The sequence below is a fragment of the Tachypleus tridentatus genome, chromosome 4 (genome assembly GCF_004210375.1).
Source record: "Tachypleus tridentatus isolate NWPU-2018 chromosome 4, ASM421037v1, whole genome shotgun sequence".
In the NCBI taxonomy this organism is placed as follows: domain Eukaryota; kingdom Metazoa; phylum Arthropoda; class Merostomata; order Xiphosura; family Limulidae; genus Tachypleus; species Tachypleus tridentatus.
Window position 1 is genome coordinate 66,069,200 of NC_134828.1, and position 20,982 is coordinate 66,090,181.

At 31.8% G+C, this 20,982-nt stretch overlaps 1 protein-coding gene across 1 annotated transcript in view; it reads left to right on the forward strand.

The window, feature by feature from the left end:
• The first annotated feature begins 438 nt into the window (after window positions 1-438).
• LOC143248142 (vitellogenin-3-like) overlaps window positions 439-20,982 on the forward strand; it is a 33,432-nt gene continuing 12,888 nt past the window's right edge. Inside the window, exons 1-14 of the mRNA XM_076496573.1 lie at window positions 439-497; window positions 1,613-1,639; window positions 2,168-2,331; window positions 3,490-3,630; window positions 6,256-6,426; window positions 9,766-10,029; window positions 10,996-11,135; window positions 12,536-13,024; window positions 13,296-13,464; window positions 14,739-14,984; window positions 15,644-15,880; window positions 17,001-17,218; window positions 19,410-19,501; window positions 19,921-20,045. Of these exons, the coding sequence (XP_076352688.1) occupies window positions 458-497; window positions 1,613-1,639; window positions 2,168-2,331; window positions 3,490-3,630; window positions 6,256-6,426; window positions 9,766-10,029; window positions 10,996-11,135; window positions 12,536-13,024; window positions 13,296-13,464; window positions 14,739-14,984; window positions 15,644-15,880; window positions 17,001-17,218; window positions 19,410-19,501; window positions 19,921-20,045 (2,523 nt within the window). The 5' untranslated portion in view covers window positions 439-457. The remainder of the gene's footprint in view (window positions 498-1,612; window positions 1,640-2,167; window positions 2,332-3,489; window positions 3,631-6,255; window positions 6,427-9,765; window positions 10,030-10,995; window positions 11,136-12,535; window positions 13,025-13,295; window positions 13,465-14,738; window positions 14,985-15,643; window positions 15,881-17,000; window positions 17,219-19,409; window positions 19,502-19,920; window positions 20,046-20,982) is intronic.

Sequence of the window (20,982 nt, forward strand, 5' to 3'; positions counted from 1 at the left end):
TGACTAGCTACCTTCCCTGTATTCTTACACTGCTAAATTAGGGACGGCTACTGCAAATAGCCCTCGTGTAGCTTTGCGCGAAATTCAAAAACCAAACCAAACACACCAGGAGAAACTATGAATTATGTAACTATCCATCTCTTAAAATTCTTAGATTTCATTGAACTAATTTCTTCTTAGAGAACGTAAAAGTGCAGACTTAAACTAAAGTGATTACTAACATTTAAAATGTTTACTCTGTAAGCTTCACCGACGAAAAAAAACAACAAGAAACATAAAGTCAGCAAGTATACGTATGTACACGCTGACCTTGAAATCTTGACTTGAAATATTTTTTAGAAGTAATCGCCTGATTCTAATGATTGCATTTCTGATTGGTTGAGCTAACAGATAGAAGCTTAATATAAACGCAACTGCACTGGCTGTTCCATTGCTACCTTCATTTATTTCCATCAAAATGAAAGGAATGCTAGCTCTATTGCTGCTCGCTCTCGTGGGTAAGTGCTAATGTATTAATGACAAAATGTGCTTATCAGTAATTAGGCATTTAATATTTAGATCACGTTTAAGTTTATATAAATTTGATTAAAACATCTTACCTTTTAAAGGTAATAATAATTATTTATTGTATGACGTAAAATTTCTTACTTTGCAGGTGTTTGAGATTGTATCAATCAATTGATTGTTACTTTCAGATACTGATGCTGACTAATTAGATGATTTCCGGAATTAAACAACCTTTTAAATTTCGTAATTTGACTTATTTCGAAGTGAACCAAAGAAATTAGGTTATATTAAACAAAGAACGAATCTCATTACCGACCACGTTGTAACAACGCCAAGACTGGAAAATATTATGTTCTTTTTTGAAACATAAATCTAAAAAAAAACCTATAAAGTTTAGCAAAATAAATCGAATAAATTGAACATCATAACACTACAAGTCTGATGCTATGACAAACTTTTTAACGCAGCTTTAAATAAAACTAGACTCCATCAAAAGGTAAACTTAGTAAAGACCAATGGTTGAATATTGTAAGAATTTTATCCTAATGGAGCTTCAAACATCTAAATTCTACCAAAAGAAATTTTTTCTACATTTTACAGAAAAAACATATTACCAAATTATGATTTAATAACATCTCTAAGTGAATGCTGTAACATAAATTTAAAGAAATCCCGCGAAAATTAAACTTCATGAACCTCACAGTCCACTCTAGGAGGATAAAATAGGTAAAACAAGCTGAGATCTTTCGGATCACTAGACAGTTTGATCTAGCAGTATCTTCGAGTCTTTCGCGTTTGAGCGGACTTTATAAGAAGTGTTGTAATGGACTACTGATAACCCTTCATAAAGGGATATAGTAATTATTGTTTATATATATATATGTACAGACAGAGTGTGTGTGTGCTACTTTTTACAGAGTTAATAAAACTTCTGTCGTGTTTTTAGGTATTTAAGACTGTTCACATTCTTCATTTATACTTTTTTGATAACTTAATACATTATTATAAAAGTTACTTCTTGCATTATTTACCATCATAGCTTAACTAGGAACAAACATTTTCTTCTATATCTTTGTGTTCTAATTAATATGTATTACTGTTTCAGCGGCTGTAAACGGCCTTCATCCATCTGGTAAGTAAAAACTACCTGTAAATTTGCCATTCCACAAGTATGCAAACTGTAAATTGAATCACAATAGAAATGGTATTGATTATTCCGATTTAATTGTTAATCGTGAATTAAATTGTTAAATAGAAGACAAGTTTTAAAAAACTTCCCGTAGTACTGCTTATTTCGGTTAGTTTATATCTGCTTGAATATCTAAAAAAAGATTTAAGCTTTCAACAATTAGAGCTTACATTTTAGTGCCTTAACTCTTTCTTAAATAGGTATGATGTTTTACTTTAATGGTTAAGCTGAATTACCTGAACAGAATATAAAAGTTGTTGTATATTGATATGCTGTATGATCGTTTATTTATGTAAGATGTTGCTTTATTCGACCAAGTCACAATTTCAGGTTTTGATAATATTTTTGGTTACTAAGGTAACTTTTATTGTCAGTAACTGTAACCAAATTAACGCTTTTTCATTTTCACGGCTTCACTTACAGTGTTCTTCAATGTTATCATTGCAACCATGTGTTTTTGTCTTTTTTAAGTCTTTTCTACTGGAAGACAGTATCGTTATATATACAAAAGCAGAACTTTGAGTGGGGTTCCTACCCTAGTTTATCAATGTTCAGGATTGGAAATTTTAGCTGATTTGATATTGCAGCTAGTCACTTCTCAGACTAGCTACACCAGGAAGAGTGTTCTTTTAACAGTAAGTAAACGCTTGTTTGTTTCCTCAACTGAACTACACCTAAATAAACAGATGAGAGTAGTGGCTGGGCAATCTGAAAACAAGTTGACGGCACCCACCATCAGAATTGACTAGTCTTAACCGAACAGAGGAATTAATTGCTATTCGTGTAATCAATCTACATTTGAAAGTGCGAAAAATATCTGGTAACACTACATCTCGAAGCTGAGACCCTCAGATTCCTAGTCCGGTACGATAATTACTAGGCCACGTTCGAGCCAGACCCGTGGGGTATGTGTATTGGAATAAAGTAGCAAGGATTGTTTACATATATTCAATAACGAGTTACGTATGCGTGTTAAACTCTACTTTTCTGAGGTAATAAATTAGGATAATGTAATGAATCATCAATAAGAACTCATTTTAAGTAAAGGCCTGGCATGACCAGGTGGTTAGGGCGTTCGAATCGTAATCTGAGAGTCGCGGGTTCGAATCGCCGTTACACCAAACATGTTCGCCATTTTAGCCGTGGGAGCGTTATAATTTGAGGGTCAATCCTATTATTCATTGGTAAAAGAGTAACCCAAAAGTTGACGGTGGGTGGTGATGACTTGTCTTACACTGCTAAATTAGGGACGGCTAGCTCAGATAACCATCGTGTAGCTTTGCCTGAAATTTCAAAAGCAATCATTTTAAGTAACTGAGTAAATCTGTTTGGAAAATTTAATATGTCTTAAATTCTTTAGAGAAAAGTACAATTTCATTTTATAAATTATTATTTAACAGTTATGAATAAGATTTGAAAAAAATAATTGTGAATACTTTGAAGGTTAAGGAAGTTTAAATTATTCACAATTCTCTTGAACATTTTAGATTTAGTAGTTTTTACATTATTTACGTTATTGTATTTGACAAAGGTGCAGCATAGTATAAAGACGTGAATTAGTACAAAACAAATCGTTGATAAATAGTGAAAGAGGAATTCTTGAATTGGTGTTTTAGTCTTAATCTTTTAGTAATATAAAAGAAACACAATGTTTAAATGTAAAATGGCAGTTTTGATTCAGTGATAAGTATTCATCTGACATCAAGCTATGTTGTAGATTATTTAATTTAATTATTTCCAATTAACGCAAGTTACGCCATATTTTGTCTGATCACAAACTATTTTCTGTCCAGCTGGATAATGTCCGAGTGGCTAGCATTAACCAGGAAGTTCCTGATCCGTACCACGCACCAATTTTCAAGGAGCACACCAGTTCCGTGATATACCAACAGGAACTGTCCAGACCTTGTTTGTTTCATATAGAAGATGGTGTGGTAAGTTGCCAATCATTTTAAACTTTAAACCATGAGCAGTGATGTTAAGTGGTGAAACTAGATCTTCTACAAGTAATGTAGATAATGAGCACTGATGTTAAGTGGTGAAGTTAGCTTTTCTACAAGTAATGTAGATAATGAGCAGTCATGTTAAGTGGTGAAGTTAGCTTTTCTACAAGTAATGTAGATAATGAGCACTGATGTTAAGTGGTGAAGTTAGCTTTTCTACAAGTAATGTAGATAATGAGCAGTCATGTTAAGTGGTGAAGTTAGCTTTTCTACAAGTAATGTAGATAATGAGCAGTCATGTTAAGTGGTGAAGTTAGCTTTTCTACAAGTAATGTAGATAATGAGCAGTCATGTTAAGTGGTGAAGTTAGCTTTTCTACAAGTAATGTAGATAATGAGCAGTCATGTTAAGTGGTGAAGTTAGCTTTTCTACAAGTAATGTAGATAATGAGCAGTCATGTTAAGTGGTGAAGTTAGCTTTTCTACAAGTAATGTAGATAATGAGCAGTCATGTTAAGTGGTGAAGTTAGCTTTTCTACAAGTAATGTAGATAATGAGCAGTCATGTTAAGTGGTGAAGTTAGCTTTCTACAAGTAATGTAGATAATGAGCAGTCATGTTAAGTGGTGAAGTTAGCTTTTCTACAAGTAATGTAGATAATGAGCAGTCATGTTAAGTGGTGAAGTTAGCTTTTCTACAAGTAATGTAGATTGTGAGCACTGATGTTAAGTGGTGAAGTTAGCTTTTCTACAAGTAATGTAGATTGTGAGCACTGATGTTAAGTGGTGAAGTTAGCTTTTCTACAAGTAATGTAGATTATGAGCAGTGATGTTAAGTGGTAAAAAATATATCCTGTGCGAGTAGTGTACCTAGTAGGCTAGGTTTCGAAAACCGAGAGAGTGTGCAAACTAAAAGTGATTTCTAGTAAAATCGTTATGTATTATACAGTTTGACGATAACTTTAATACGCAATATTTTCAAATATATTAAACAGAAGAGAAAGCACTGTTATTTTTAGCTTCGTTTGAAATTCCAAAAAGAGTCTACTGTAATTCAGTTGCCAAACCTGAGGCATTTTTTGAATAGTGATGATTGAAATAACATTTGGAAGATTATTAGTGATACGAAGTAAAAATTTCCAAGGGCACATATGAGAACTGGCAATAAAAAAGATCAGTGAAACATATACACATGCAGTTAATGTCCGTATACATAAAAAATTATGAAAATAGTGAGTTACTATGTCTTTTCTGAGATGATTCTTTTAATTCGTTTTATGTACATAAATAGTAAAAGCTCAATGAATCGCCACTTGGATACATGAAATTCACAGACAAAACACCAAATTATCTCTTCTGATTATGTGATAAACGAAAATGCTGATGAGTTGGAAAAGCAAATAAAAAACATATGTATTGAGTATATATTTTAGTTCATCATTGTCAGTATAAGAGAGCACTATACATCAAACTATTTATAAACTCTCAGTAAATGAAATGTAACCTATAATAAAATAAAATAAAAAAATAAACAAGATAATCATACATGATCACAAAATTTATTGATGCTTCCGCAGTGGCCTAATGTAAACCAGTCGATGGTCTAATCTGTTTGTTTTCCATTAAATAATGACATTTTTACTCACCTGAAACGATCTTGATATTAAGACAGCATTATAACAATGTATTAAAAGTAAAATTACGGAAACACTACCCGGTAACAGCAGTCATTTTCAAAATATCGTAAGTTTGTTTTGGTTTCGTTCATACCACTCTGATCAGTTGTTATGCAACGATTTCAAACAGACCTGTTCTCGGTAGGAGTTCTCTGTCACAGTTTACTGAATCATTTTTTTTTTTTAAATACAGCCCATATTATGACTTCTACAAAAAAGAAAGACACTCCTAGAATAGGCTTACAGTAACGTTATTACTGGTAATAATACAGATATTCCAGTGGTGAAATAAGATATACACTTTCAGTCATAGATATGATAAGCGTACAGCTCACAAAAACGAGAAGTAAGCAAGAGGATTTATGTACCGTAAGTCACAAAACAATCCACGAAATCTCTTGGTAATAATGGTGGAAGTGCTGCAACCTTTTCCTTATGTTTATCTTCTTTTTTGCTTCAAAATTTAGCTAATCAAAATAGGGGTGCGTCTTCGACGCCAGGAAATACGGTATATATAAGTTACCGCTATTTTTTGTTACATTAACATTTGTCAAGAAATAACCTTAAAGTACTGACAACAGTCACTTTTTAAAACTAAAGTCGAATACGCATAATTAGCTATTACACTATCACATATCGCTAATTAACCTTGAAGTATACAAAGCAATTACTTGTTGTACTAATTTGTTGACAACTCTAAAGTATACAAACATAGTTACGAGTGGCGTTAAAGCACACAACAACAGTTACTTGTTACACTATCATATGTTTACAATTAGCCTCGAAGTAAACAAAATGGTTGCTTGTAACACTAACATTTACAGAAATTTAAATACTCCTATTATATTGTATTCTAAAATATATTTCTATTGTGAAAGAGTAATAAACAATTACAATACCTTACAAGCTGGTTTAAAATTGTATTTCCTTTTTACACCTATAGGTGGTGTCAATGGAAGCTGAAGAGTCGGAGCCGCAGTGGTCGGTCAACTTCAAAAAAAGTGTTATGGCAACAATGCAGCTCAACTTAGACCAGAAGAATCCAGTTGTCTCTCCCATTAAAAACACAGTACCACAAGTAGACAAGTACGCAAATGTCTACAATGTCTATGAGGCAAGATCTAGTTTTCCTAAACAATCTATTTTCTTCATTTACGAATGCAATCGATGTTTCGATGTTTGTGGCAGTTGGGCAGCAACATTAAAACTATAACAGATAATTCATTATTATTTAAATATAAATAAGTTCTACTTTTCATAACACTGAAATACTTTAAGTTCATGTGTTCATAAAAAGCATTGCTTAATGCTACGATGAAACAAACCTTCAGTCAAGCACTTAAAAACTGAACTGGTCGACTTTTAGTTCAAAATACAGTATTTTTCCAATAAATTGAAGTTTTAATCAGACCATAGCCATGGGTTTGTTTATAGTTAAAATCTGGTTCTTCTAATAAAGCAGGTTCTAATTTAACCGCAACCTCTACACCTTTGTTTAAATCTAGTTTAAGTATTAGGTATATTATAATTTTATTATAATAAAGCTCATTTAATTATATCATTCAAGTGCAATTTCAGTTGAAGCATACATGGAATAATCGAGTTTTATTGAGATCACAATTTTAGTTCAAAATATGGTTTGTTATAATGAATATGTAGTTTTACTTAAAACACAATTAGTGTACTTTTAGTTTAAATATAGGGCCTGGCACGGCCAAGCGTGTTAAGGCGTTCGGACAGTGTGACACTGGGGTAATGGATGATGAAAGGTCCGAATACATATTCATTCTTGCCAGCCCGAGGTTTAGAAGGGTCCACTATGCAGAAGTAGCAATTGTTTGAGTGGTCAGTGGGTTCACGCCAAATTCTTGGAATAGCGACTTCATGACTCTCTTTTGCCCTCTGTAACATCCTGCAAAAGAGCAAAATAAAATTGTTATTATGAAGAATAAATTTATTTCATCCATAAGTTAGCAATAAGAAGTTCGTGCAAAATACTTTGTATGTGATATTTTTTCTATACTATTGGAAATTTAAAAAATAATTTAAATTTTAAAAGATCTAGGGGCCCTGCATGGCCAAGTGTGTTAAGGCGTTCAACTCGTAATCCGAGGGTCGCGGGTTCGAATCCCGGTTGCACCAAACAAGCCCGCCCTTTCAGCCGTGGGGGCGTTATAATGTGACGGTCAATCCCACTATTCGTTGGTAAAAAAGTAGCCCAAGAGTTGGCGGTGGGTAGTGATGACTAGAATTAAAAAAAACAAAAAAAAACAACTTAAATATAACTTGTTCTGTCTAATCAGTGTTTAGTTTTAATTTGGCAATAGTTTATCACATACTATTGGTTAGTGCTTTATAGCTTAAGTCACAACTAGAAACTGTTTAATTAAAATATGATTTGTTTTAATGAGTACATAGTTTTACATAAACCACAACTAGTACAGTTATAGTTAAAACCTAGTTTGTTGCATTGAGTTGTCAGTTTTAGTTATACCGCAACGGGTATATTTCAGTTGAAATTTAGGTAGTTATAATAAGTGTTTGGTTTTACTTGGACCACAGCTAGTTAATTTTAATGAAGAAACAGCTTGCTCTATTGTGAAGATAACTTTTATAAGTGGTTCGTTTGTTCAGTAGGTAGTTTAAATTAAACTACAACTAGTAAATTTTTAGATTAAAATATCTTTAGTTTTAATGAGCTTATTCTAAGTATCTAGATTTGTCATACTTACACCACAAAAATATATTTAAATGATATATAGTTTGTTTTATTAAATGAATAATTTAATTATACCACAGCTAGTACATTTTTTAACGAAATGGTACTTTTATTCGACTCAAAGTAGAAAATTTCAAAGCAAAATATAGTTTATTTTAATGAGTGTTTAGTGTTAAATACACTAATTTTATCCAGCCCAATTAAAATGGAAAAAGCAAAGTGGTGATAAATATCTAACTTTAATTCACGAGGTACGTTTTTCCCGAACTTATCATGCTCACTTTCATTTTTATAGCACTGAAGATTTAGAAAAACAGTTTAACTCTCACTATTTAGAAATTTTGAAATTTCCTTTAATTTATGGTGTTTAAATAGAAAACTGTACAATGATCTTTATACGTATTGCTAATTTAATTTGTCAGTGGGCCCGGCATGGCGAGCTGGATAAGGTATTCTACTGAGGGTCGCGGGTTTGAATCTACATCGCACCAAATGTGATCACCCTTTCAGTCATGGGGGCGTTATAATGTGACGGTTAATCCCATTATTCGTTGGTAAAAGAGTAGCCCAAGAATTGGCGGTGGGTGGTGGTGACTAGTTGTCTACCCTCTAGTCTGACACTGCTAAATTAGGGACGGTTAGCGCAGACAATTTTCGTGTAGCTTTGCTCGAAATTCAAAACAAACCAAACCATTTTGTCAGATACATTGTTGTTTCCAACTTAGCACATTCCACAACAATACATGAATGAAGGTGACTACCGAAAGTATGTTTGTATAACAATAGCCACCATACACAAAAATATAAAATTATAAAAGTTTTATATAAAATAAAAATCGCTATAATTAGTAAAAGTAGTAAAAAATAAGATTTGCCTGTGATAAAGAATAACATTAATCTAAATGAGTTATCTCTACATTAAACGTTTATTGAACGACCGAACTTTTTTTGTAACGTCTGTAGGTTAAAGGTAAAGTAATAATGTTTGAAAAATACTGCAGTGAATGCAATGAACAACTTATATACTAAAACAACAGTACATTACTTGTCATTGAAACAGTAGTGGATTACAATGTAATGTACCGAATTGCCTTCTTATAACTTTTGCTAACAATATACTTACTTGCTTGTGAAGATAAAAGTCGAAAGGTTCCTCGACAAATTTTTAACATAAAGATAATAATCCACTTAAGTTATTATTTTTATTACGGTATTTGCTTGTATTTATCACATAACAAACATGCAGAATCAAACAGGTGTACTATTATTTGAAAAGGCTGTTTTAGCTAGTGAATAAACGTGTAATATTTCTCATTGTCACGTTACATGGACGCTATTAGTAAATTACTGTAGGTGTGCTATATGCAGCTGTAGAATGAAGATTACCGAATAGAGATGGAAAGTTAAAGAAAAAAGGAAACCTTGCTCATGGCACTTCAGATACATGCTACAACATTGTAATTATATTAAACATTGTTTGGAAATAACCAACGAGCATATCAATATGTATAAAGTTTTCTGCTTTAGAAATGTGGATATAAAAAGGAGAAGTGAGAAAATTATAATAATAAATGTATGTGCCTAATCTATGGAAAACAAAAAAGTTTGTAATATACCTCTCAAAAATTCATACCGTTCTAATAATAGGCCGATAAATGTGTAAGAAACATATACTGATGCATGATATTGTTATGTTTATAATGTGTTACTGTATTACTTCATGTTTCTTAATAGGATGGTATCGGAGGGAATTGTGAAACTAGGTACGTGATCCATTCTATTCCATCTCGTTTCTACCCCAGTTATGGCGAGGTTATGAACATCACAAAGACAAGAGATTATAAAAACTGTATATACAGACCAGTGTATGCTCATTACAGTCATGATATCCGTGGATGCCCACACGTTTGTTCCCAGCCATCGGAAAAAACTTCCTCTACTGAATATACAGGCCACTTTCATCACGTCTGCACTGGATGTCCAAGAGGCTATGAGCCGGTAGGGGTCTTAAAACTAGAACAATACCTAAAATTGTTATCAAAACAAGTTTACTTCAGTTTAGTTCTTGTTGTTGCTGTTACTGCTGCTGTTGTTGTCGTTTACAGATTTTTCTTAATTTGCCCCTCAAAATTAGTGTAAAACCTGTACCTTAGATATTTTGTCTCCCACAAGCTACCGCCGAATAACTTTTTCGTGCTAAACTACAGTCGATCAATTGAGTAGGACGGAAAGAAGTAAAAAATTTAATGAAACGTTATTTTTATATAGAATATAATAGTTTAAAGTAACAGATTAATTGCCAAAATCAATGGAGTACTGGAAAACCATTAAGCCTAAAAGTTGTTACAAAAACAAGTTAAAAGGCACTATTTTCGGTGTTGCTCTTAATATGAATTATTATTACAGTGTAATTTAACAAAAAAATCTTAATTTTAATTGTTTTGAATCCAAAATATATTGTAATTTGAACCAAATAGAATTATAGTTAAACAAACTTGTTAATAACATAATGAATTTAAAATAAAAATTTTGATAATTTGAAAATCAAATAAAGTAGAATAGAAATCTACAAATCAGGAATTACAAATAATAAAAAAAAATGTTAATGAAGGGAATTCCAACGAACAAACTGCCCGGAAATATGATGATCTATTCTACTGCTTGTCGTTCAACTGCTCTCCAGTGTTAATGTGTGACTTCAAAACTCTCACATTTATAAGATAACATATTTGTTTGTGTGTGTTTCAGAATAAAGTCAAACTGAGCTATGTCTTTAATCCACGCAGGAAAATGAACCACGTATCTTAACATTATAAGTCTGTAGGCTTAGCGCTGTTCCACTGAAGAAATTTTACGAAAGAAAATCTTTTTTATGCCGAGAATGTCTAGTGATCAATAAGTATTATTTCTATGTTTTGCTATTTCTAATCACAATGAGTATCATATAATATCTTCCTTATATAGGACAATATGATTGTCAAATCGTATTCTCATACTAACTACAACGTTAGCCGAACACATGATGACCTACTGATTGAAAGCCTTGTACACTATGGAAAAACATCATATTCTGCTTATCGTGATGACGTGGTGATTTTATCATAGTAAGTGTGAAATATTTTTTCTGTGGGAATTGTTTGTTTTTTTTTGTTTCAATGTTAACCGTGGTTCGTAAACAACCTGTTTTTCTATTCGTATTGACCCGTATTGACCAGATAGAATAGTTTGCTTATTGTCTGCTCATTACGATTTTCTTGACGGGGGTGCAAGGGGATCGTGAGAAGGAGGGAAGCGTGAGTCCTTATTAGGGTAGTAAGTTTGATAAGTTGTGACATAGTGTGGGATCACCTAGCCCAAAGCCAAGTGCATAAAATCTAGTATAAATAATGTTAAAACTATTTATTCAATTTTGAACTTAAATCGTTTTTGAATTAAGTTATTTTTGTGATATCGCCAATGTTTTAAATAAAAACAACCTCTTTAATCAACTAAGACTCTAAATTAAGAAATCAACAAAAAATTTTGTCAAGTTAGTTCTTTATAAGCTGCTCAAAAAATAAAGAAACGAGTATATATTTCAATGTATTTTTGTCATAACTAAATTTATGTATGGGATATACGCTGACATTGATTTAAAAAAAAAACATCAAGTATTATGACGACTATTGTATGCAGTTTATATTAAACAAAAATGTGTAAAAAGTATCCTATCACTTGCAATCAAACATTGTAGTAAAACTGTTAAATCAGCCAGGAGTCGGAGTCGGTGAAAAAAAATCATATGGGTAAATGTGTTTGATATTTTAATTGTATTTATCCAAATAAATAGGTGTAAATATATATCACTAAATAGTTTGTTTATTAACTCATTCTGTGTGTTTGGTTATTTACTTGGTTATTTAAAATTGTGAAACGCCATCTAATGATGAAAACGGTTAAACAAGGAATATTGATGAAGAGCAAAACAAAAAGTAAAAGTTTGAAGTCTTTAGGGATAAAACTTCGACCAATCAGAGTCATTAGGTCATAAATTATAATAATATAAAATAACTCGATGAATAAATTTCTTTTTTTTCTGTCATGCAAGTTAATAAAGTATTATGATGAAAGTATTATCAGATATTTCAAACAAAATTGACTTTAATAAATCACTGAGAAATTTACTACAAGTATACGTTGGAAATAGTTTTACGTTTTGGTAATGTTTTTTTTCTTATTTTCCTTGGATAATTTGTTTATTACAAATATTACAAGGATTGATCTTATTATACGTGACGTAGCATGTTAAAGAATGCGAGATATTGTTTTGAAATCGGTCAGCATTGTTAGATTGACAGTAACAATTGCAGTATCATTTTTATTCAATCCTATATTTTTGTTGTAGGAGTTTAACCTGACTTATTTCACTGACATTGTCATTATCTACAGCTAGTATGATATTTTCTTACAACAATAATAAAGTCTTAAATAAACGTCTGAATTTACGCATACTTTTCCTCAACAGCCAAAACCTAACGCTCTTGTCCGTCATCCCGGCCCAGACCGTATCTTATGAGCTGTCCCAGCCAGTAACGTACACCAATTTATCCTTTCACTTGCCATCGATTTCAACCTTACCTCAACTGTCTTACAGTTTTCCTTCTTCCCCTTGGATTAAAAAAGGTATCATGCTATCTAAACATCCAGTTTATGATGATACTCCTTTTAAGACGTTATCAAAACAGAGGCTGAAGGTAAATTCGTCCATGGACATCCCTTTTATGTCTGTCTTCAGTTATTCTAATCCAGAGTACTTGAAAACTACAGTGAAACAGATCTTGGAGAGTATCGCTGATGGCATCTATCAAGCTGACCTCTCCAACTCGGAGACCATCCCTTACAAAACAATCGGTCTGATTAACGCCATATCTGTTTTGTCATATGAGCATCTGAAGCCTTTGGTGGAACAGATAATCTTGTCTGCTCGAATGACGGAGAAGCAACAAGTAATGAGGTAATACCACAGTTTACCTAGGACTACATGTTATTTCTTTAAAAAGACAACTCTAAACAGAAATATTTTATTTGTAAAACATGAAATATATGTATATTCGAATGTATTTAAGAATAAGTAGTTTTTAAAGGAAATATGTGGTTAATATATGTAGTACAAAAGCACGGAAAATATTTCATCTATACATAAAGTAGTGGGAACTAAACACAATTATAATTCCTCTCTGGTTATGGTCATTTCTAATCGTTCTTTGATTTATCTTTTCTGGTAGGAAGATATTTTTGGACGCTCTGTCTGAGTGTGGTAGCAATGATGCTGCTCTTATTGTCACAGACTTGATTAGACATGAACTACTTACTGCGAACGAAGGTCGCGAAGTTATAGAAAGTTTCCCCAAAAAACTAGTCTACCCATCTGAAGATACAATCCAGGCTATTTTTGTAAGTATAAATTCTACCTGTATGATTTCCTAATCTATAATGAGATCATTGGTATCACGATGGAATCTGTATTAAAACATTTGATTCTACACAAGAGTATTACCTTCGTTTCAGCTAATTCATTAGAGGGCACTAAGAAAAGCAACTCGTAAATTCCAATAATTTGTACCTTTGATATTAAAGTCAAAGACAAACTTTCCGCAAATATTGAATTAATGAAGCTCAGAATATTAGCTGAGACAAATGGTGTGAAGCTATTCACTAAACGTTTGGACAGAATTGTTAAACAAAACGTTTTTTTTTAAATTTAAAATACTCAATACTTCATTCCTAGTAGAACAGCACAATGAAGTGAAACCACAAATTTATATTTAAATAACAAATTCAGATTTCTTTGTGCGTGTTTTTTATAGCAAAGCCATATCGGGCTATCTGCTGAGTCCATCGTATCTTTTTACTGAAGTGTATAATAAATATGAAAATATATTCATTTCAGCTGAAATTCATTCGAATAGTTTTACAATTGGTTATTTGACATAAGTTCCATTCTTTGCAACTAGTTATTTGCTTTAAATGTCATTCTTCAGACAAATCTGTTAAAGATCAATGTTGAAAACTATTGAAACAAAAATATCCCCAGTTCCCTAAACAAAAGTGTAAAATGGCTTCCCATGTACAAGGAGTGTGTCATTCAACTTATTTTTGATTTAAAGGAATTTCGTAATGTTTATACAGATTACGTTATGGACCAATCATTCCCCATATGTTTAAAAAGTACGGAGATTCGTTTTAAGGAAGGTGGCATGTTGAGGAGCTTAAATATTATTTGGCTTTAAAAAGATAAATTTTTATAACAATTGTATTGTCATCTGTAAATATACACATCTATTTCTGCGATCCAAATGACAGTAATAACAAAAATGAAAGTTGGGATTACAACAAATTGCTAGGAATTCCAGAACAGACCTCTTGATCTGCACGGTTTGTATTCGAGGGACGGCTTCTTCCGGCTTAATGGTGAAAGTTAAGAATCATAAGATTCAGAAAAAAAAAACGATAGGTAATAAGACGTTGAAATATTTTAATTTATAAAATGTAAAATAAAAGGTTTATAAAAAATCAAGGTCATATACTTTTAATACGTTATTTAAACAATACAAGTTCCATTTTTCTGTTCTTAAAAACAAATTAATCAACAAATCAACAAATTTTCATTTATTAAAATTATTTTAGAAACTTTTTATAATTTCAATATATTTTCAATCTCTCAACAGGAACTGATTCAAAGTCCCCAAGTCCAAGTTAACCGTACACTTTTTACTTCGGCATGCATTACTTTCGGAAAACTGATTCGTAAAGCGTGCGTAATTCCAAGGATGCAAACCCATCAGCATCATCACTTTAGCTTTGATGAACAACATGATCCTCCACCATCTTCTATATTTAGCTCCTACACAAGACGGAACAGGATCAAATCTTGGCTTTCTTCTCCTGTCTGTAATCCTGTAGAGTACATAGAGGTAATATTTTAAGTTATGTACATCTCACTTTTTAAACAATATAAATAAAAAAAACACTTAAGCCATAAAAGACACTATTGTATTTAATTAGACAGTTAAAAAATAACAAACTCTTGCTACTCTTTATGCACAAAATCCAAAGAATTATTCTAATTTATTTTATATTATTTCAGGAGATAAATGTTGATATTAGGTGTAATTCTCACAACGTCTAACAGTCAGTAAAATTCCTTATCTCTTTTCATATTTTCATTTTTACTAGAAACACTCTTATTTTTAATCATGTATACATAATAGTAATTTGTATTTGTTTATCTATACAACATACATCTATACATTAAATACTTGCAAGTTGTGACTTCCATAACAGCGAGCCAAATATCGTCTTTTGTAAAATGTCACCTTTCCATAAGCTTATTGACAGAAAGATACGTGTATTCTGTGCATTAAAAGTTAGTTATGTTTTGATACTTAACTATCATAATAATTGGTAAGCTTATGTATGAATACTAACCACGTTAAGATCAATCTCTAAACTATTGTTTATACTGAAATAAAACTGTGTCATATCGTAATTCAAAATGAATCATATCACACGTCACTAACTTCTTTAGCGTTGTTCATTTTAAACCTACTTGCTTCTCCCTCTTATCTTCCAGAAAATAGCACATCTTTTGGAGTCAACAAATGAATTCTACAAAAAGGTAGCTTATATACAGGCCTTGTCTCACACTAGTCATCCAAGGGCTCTCCCCCATCTAAAACCATACATCACTGGTCAGACTCCAAGTTGCATAGCTCTCCAAGATGAGGAAAATCCTGCAGCTAGTTGCAACTTTCTCCGCCAAGTGACAATATACTCTCTTCATCTTTTCATCTTCAGATATCCTGTGAAGGTAAGCAATACTTGCTTACCTATACTATACTAGTTTACTTCTGGAAGAGTATCATATGTCAAACTTTGTCTTAGCTTCGAGCTATATGAAGTGATTTTGCTGAAAGATGAAATCTGAACTTTAGTTTTGTTTTTGTATCTCAATCGAACAAAGTATAGAAAACTCAAAAATAGGATATCACATCCTCGCTGTGGAACTTATGTTCCGTGACATCCAAAACATTTGATATTTCGATGTAATTTAAAAGTTTAAAGTAACTTTTATAAAAGCCGTATTCTTAATCAATAAATCGAAAGATTCTTAAATTATCTGGAATTAATATTTCTTGTAAATTCATTTCTGACAGGAAATGGCTGAAAGATTTAAGAGTTGGTGTAGTAGTGCATCAAATAAGACCTTAAGATTTCAATATCACGTGTTCTCACTCATTATCTCTTCTAAGATTTCACCTAGAACATTGATATCTTAGGTGGTGTACGTACTAAATAAATATAGCTTTCTATTGTTATAACAAATAGAATCAGTCCAAGGCAATATTTATAATCAATATCATTATTTGTACATTTGTAAACATATCTTAACAAGTACTGATTGAGTTCTAAAGAAGATTTACAAACTGGGTTAGCCATCAAAGAATATTTATAAACCAGGTTAGCCAATGAAAAACATTCATAAATTGGATCAAGTACCTAGAACGACTTTCAAAATAGGTTAATAACCCAAAAATATTTACAAACCAAGTTAAACATCCAAGAATATTTACGAACTTGAGTTAAAAGCACCAAAATAATACTTGCGAACTGGGTCATCTATCTAAGAATGCTTACATAATGGTCGAGTATTAAACAATATAACTAAGTAAACATTTCTAGTTGAATAAATGTAAACATTTTTTTTGTAAAATGAATTGGAGGAAGAAATGTACATATAAGATATTCATTTACGTAATGTAACCTTCGGTTATTAACAAGTATGTACATTTCTTATTCATATTTCATTTAAATTATTGATAAACATAGAAATACTACAAATGTTTGTTTTTTCGAGAGATTTTGCTAGTTTTAAAAGTGGTATTTTACCTGTGGCGGGCCTCTTATCCTATATTTCCTTTTCTGAACAGGTACTATCGACAATGGTACCCATATACTTTAACCCCACTGAACCTTACGAGATCAGAATAGCTGCTTTCACAGTCTTACTTTACAACAATCCTCCAATCCATCTATTAGAACGTGTTGTCAGTGAACTGTGGAGTGAACGGAACAAGCAAGTTGCCAACTTTGTCTACACGTCATTGAATACATTGAGTAATTCAACTCTCCCGTGTTTGCAAAGTCTGTAAGTATATTTGTCTCTTTTATTTCTGAATTTATTCTCATATTGGAGTTAATTATATACAACAGACAAAAATATATTATGGAACATTTAGGATGTAAGAACCATGTGATATAATTAAATCAGCACTAAGAATTTTGTAATTGAAGATTTTTTAGATATTACTGTACCAATATATACCTTGTACAAAGAGAAGAAACTTAAAAGAAGGGTTTTTATATAATTCCAGATGCTAATTATACATTTTCATATGAAAATGAAGAATTTCTACATTATTTAAAGTATATTCTGATATTTCTCATATTATATACCACAAGTCTTATTTGTCAAAACTTTTTCATGTTCTCGATCAATGTGACCCGTGATTATTAACCTGTAAATAATGTTTAAAATTGAAACAAACACTGTACGAAAATGTGATTTTTAAAAAAGTTAGCAAACACCACCACCAGATGCCGTGACTTTACGAAACATTATTTAAGAATTAGAAAACTAGAAGTAATAACTTGAGTTTGAATTAAATTTTATTTTCTACAAATATTTTTATACTAGAAATTAAATAATACTTAGAAAACAACTTTGTACAGTTAATTAATACATATCATTTTCGTTTCTTGGAGGTTCGCATCAAAGGAACACTTGTTTTTTTTTGTTGTTTTTTTTATTTCCCGCAAAGCTACTCGAGGGCTATCTGCGCTAGCCGTTCCTAATTTAGCAGTGTAAGACTAGAGGGAAGGCAGCTAGTCATCACCACCCACCGCCAACTCTTGGGATACTCTTTTACCAACGAATAGTGGAATTGACCGTTACATTATATAACGCCCCCACGGCTGATAGGGAGAGCATGTTTGGTGCGAGCGGGATTCAACCCGCGACCATCGGATTACGAGTCGAACGCCTTAACACACTTGGCCATGTCGGGCCCAAACGATTTGCGCCCTAAATAATTAACATATCGTGTGTTTTACGTGGTTTGTTTTGAATTTTGCGCAAAACTGCAAGAGGCCTATGAGCACAAGCCGTCCCTAATTTTGCAGTGTAAGACTAGAGAGAAGGCAGGTGGTCATCACCTCCCACCGCCAACTCTTGGGCTACTCCTTTACCAACGAATAGTGGGATGGACTGTCACATTATAACGCCCCCACGGCTGAAAGGGCGAGCATGTTTAGTGTGGCGGGGACTCGAACCTGCGACCCTAAGATTACGAGTCGATTGCCTTATCCACCGCCATACTGGGCCGTGTTTAACTAAGTAGATTGAAGTGGTTCCATATATGTAAAAGAACGTATATTTTTTAACAGTATTAGACAGACGTGCATGAAAATTTAGGGTTACATGTCTTTAAAATAATTGCTTTTGTCACAACTCTTTTCAAAGAAAAACTTTTAAATAATTATATATAAACAAATTAATTTGGTATTTTTAGTTTTAAATTGCATAATTACACACTTTCATATTTTAAGAACTACATAGTAAACCAATAATTTACTTATTAATATATTTTCACTTGAATAACTGGTATCTTTTGGCTAAAAATATTAACAGTTTTACAATCACACAGAAAATATGACATTTTAAATATTCTAGACTATTTTTCTACTATGTTTCCGTATGAAGAGAGGCAAGAAAATTAAATTATGAATTTTTGGGATTATATTTTAAAGAACTGGTTGAATCTTAATTTTAATAACTAAATAACTGCAGGTTTGTTGTATATAAATGTAAGGGGAGAAATGAAATTCCACAATATATAAGACAAAAGGCTGTTTGTTTGTAGTTAACCACAAAGATAAACAATGAGCTGTCTGTGCTTTAACCATCACGGGTATCGAAACTCGTTTTCTGGCATTGCAAATCCGCAGAAATACCGCTATAAGAAAATAAAAAAAAATTAAAATGTTTGTAAATACATTTATGTCGTTTGCTGTTAAGCACAAAGTTACACAAAGGGCTACCTGTGCAAGCCCACCACGACTGCAAAATATTGGCTTTAAGCCTTCAAACTTTCCGCTGAACCACTGAGAAGCATGTAGATACAAGTAGAACATTTTTATTTAAATTCTTATTTACAATAAGAAGCACAACAACACATTAACGAATTTTGATATTCTAACCTTCAGAACTGGTTAGAAACTGAGTTTTCATATTATACCCTTTCGAGCTGATTAAAGACTTACTTTATTTTTGTAAATAGGGCTCAAGATATTCGACAGGTAGTTGCTTCCATTAAACCTGTAGATCTTGGGATACAATATTCGCATTCCTATTCAACAGATTTCTACGATGGTAAGGGTTTTACAAATGATATTTCTAAGTCACGTGTCATTATGGCTAATAACACATTTTTTTGATATTTAAATATAATCTTGGAAACATTTTTTTGTACCATTTTTAAAGTTTATACCTTGTAGATCGTATTATGGAACTAAATATTAGTGGTGTTAAAATAATTCTGCGTTAACAGATTGTCTTAACAAAACATCTTGGGATAACGTAAATATACTCCTTTCTATTTTGTAAAAAAAAAAAAAAGTGAATTTTGTTAACCGTAAATCAACAGTTATGTGAGAGTCATAATAATAGTCTGATATTTTTATCAAAGAGAATAATTAGTATTATGACTCATATAACTGTTAGCATACAGTTTTAAGCTCTAAAGAAGTTTTAGGATTTAACGCTGGAAATATATTTTTACTTTTTGCTAGCTCCCCGCGATTACGGATTCAGGCTTCACTATGATGTAGTCCAAAGTAATGTTTCCTGGTATCCTCGTGCTTTGTTCTTTGATATAAGTCACAACACTGGTCCTTATACAGACTTTCCCATAATGGTAAAGCGTCAACTACTTTGATAATCTAGAATATAGTTTGATTTTGTTACCGTTTTTTCTTATTGAAATGGATTAGATATACAAGCTTCTTATAAGAAATTAAACATCATTTAGCAGTGTTATTTATTTGATGATGGTGAGAAACCCTACTTGAAGTAAAAATGTATTTGAAAGACGGCTGGTATTGGCATTAAAACTTTAATTTAAATAAAGTACAGAATAAACTCTTTGTTAACCTGAAGATGGTTTAAGAAGATTGAAACATTGTTCTGCACTTTATTTTAATTAAAGTTTTATTTGTTATCCTGAGAACATTTCTATTTATCAGCCAACTCCAGTATCTGTATTAAAAGTGGAGAAAACTCTACAAAAGTAAAGAGAAAAAACATAACGATAAAAACCCGGAAAGTGTAAAAAATATTTATCTAAAATTGTCAAAATAATGAATTACTAGATAAAAATAATTACAGATTGGATAAGGACTTCTGGAGTTGTTTCAGTTCGGTTTTGTCACTACTGATATGGTAAAGAGTGAATAAACATATAATTGCAGATTTTATATAAATGACAACTCTTTTCACAAGTGTCTGAGCAGAGTCCCAATACTTAAGGTCGCTTTGACTTCGTAACGTGAAACATCTCACACTTCACTCAGATCTGCTATCATTCAAGTTTGTGATAGGAGATTGCAACAAAATGCTGGTAAAATTTCCAAATCATTATCATTATGAATTAAAAGTATGGAAAAGTAAGAAATCATTACATACTCAAATATAAGTATTTTAATGTGAGCCTGCTGAAAATTTAAATAATTTAAATGTTTACAACAACCGTTTTTTTTATACAGTTGATGGGCTATTTTTCGTGTATGTTTACTGTAAAAAAATAAAAATAATAATTTTAAATAGTTATTGATGTTATTTTATAATCTTTTATA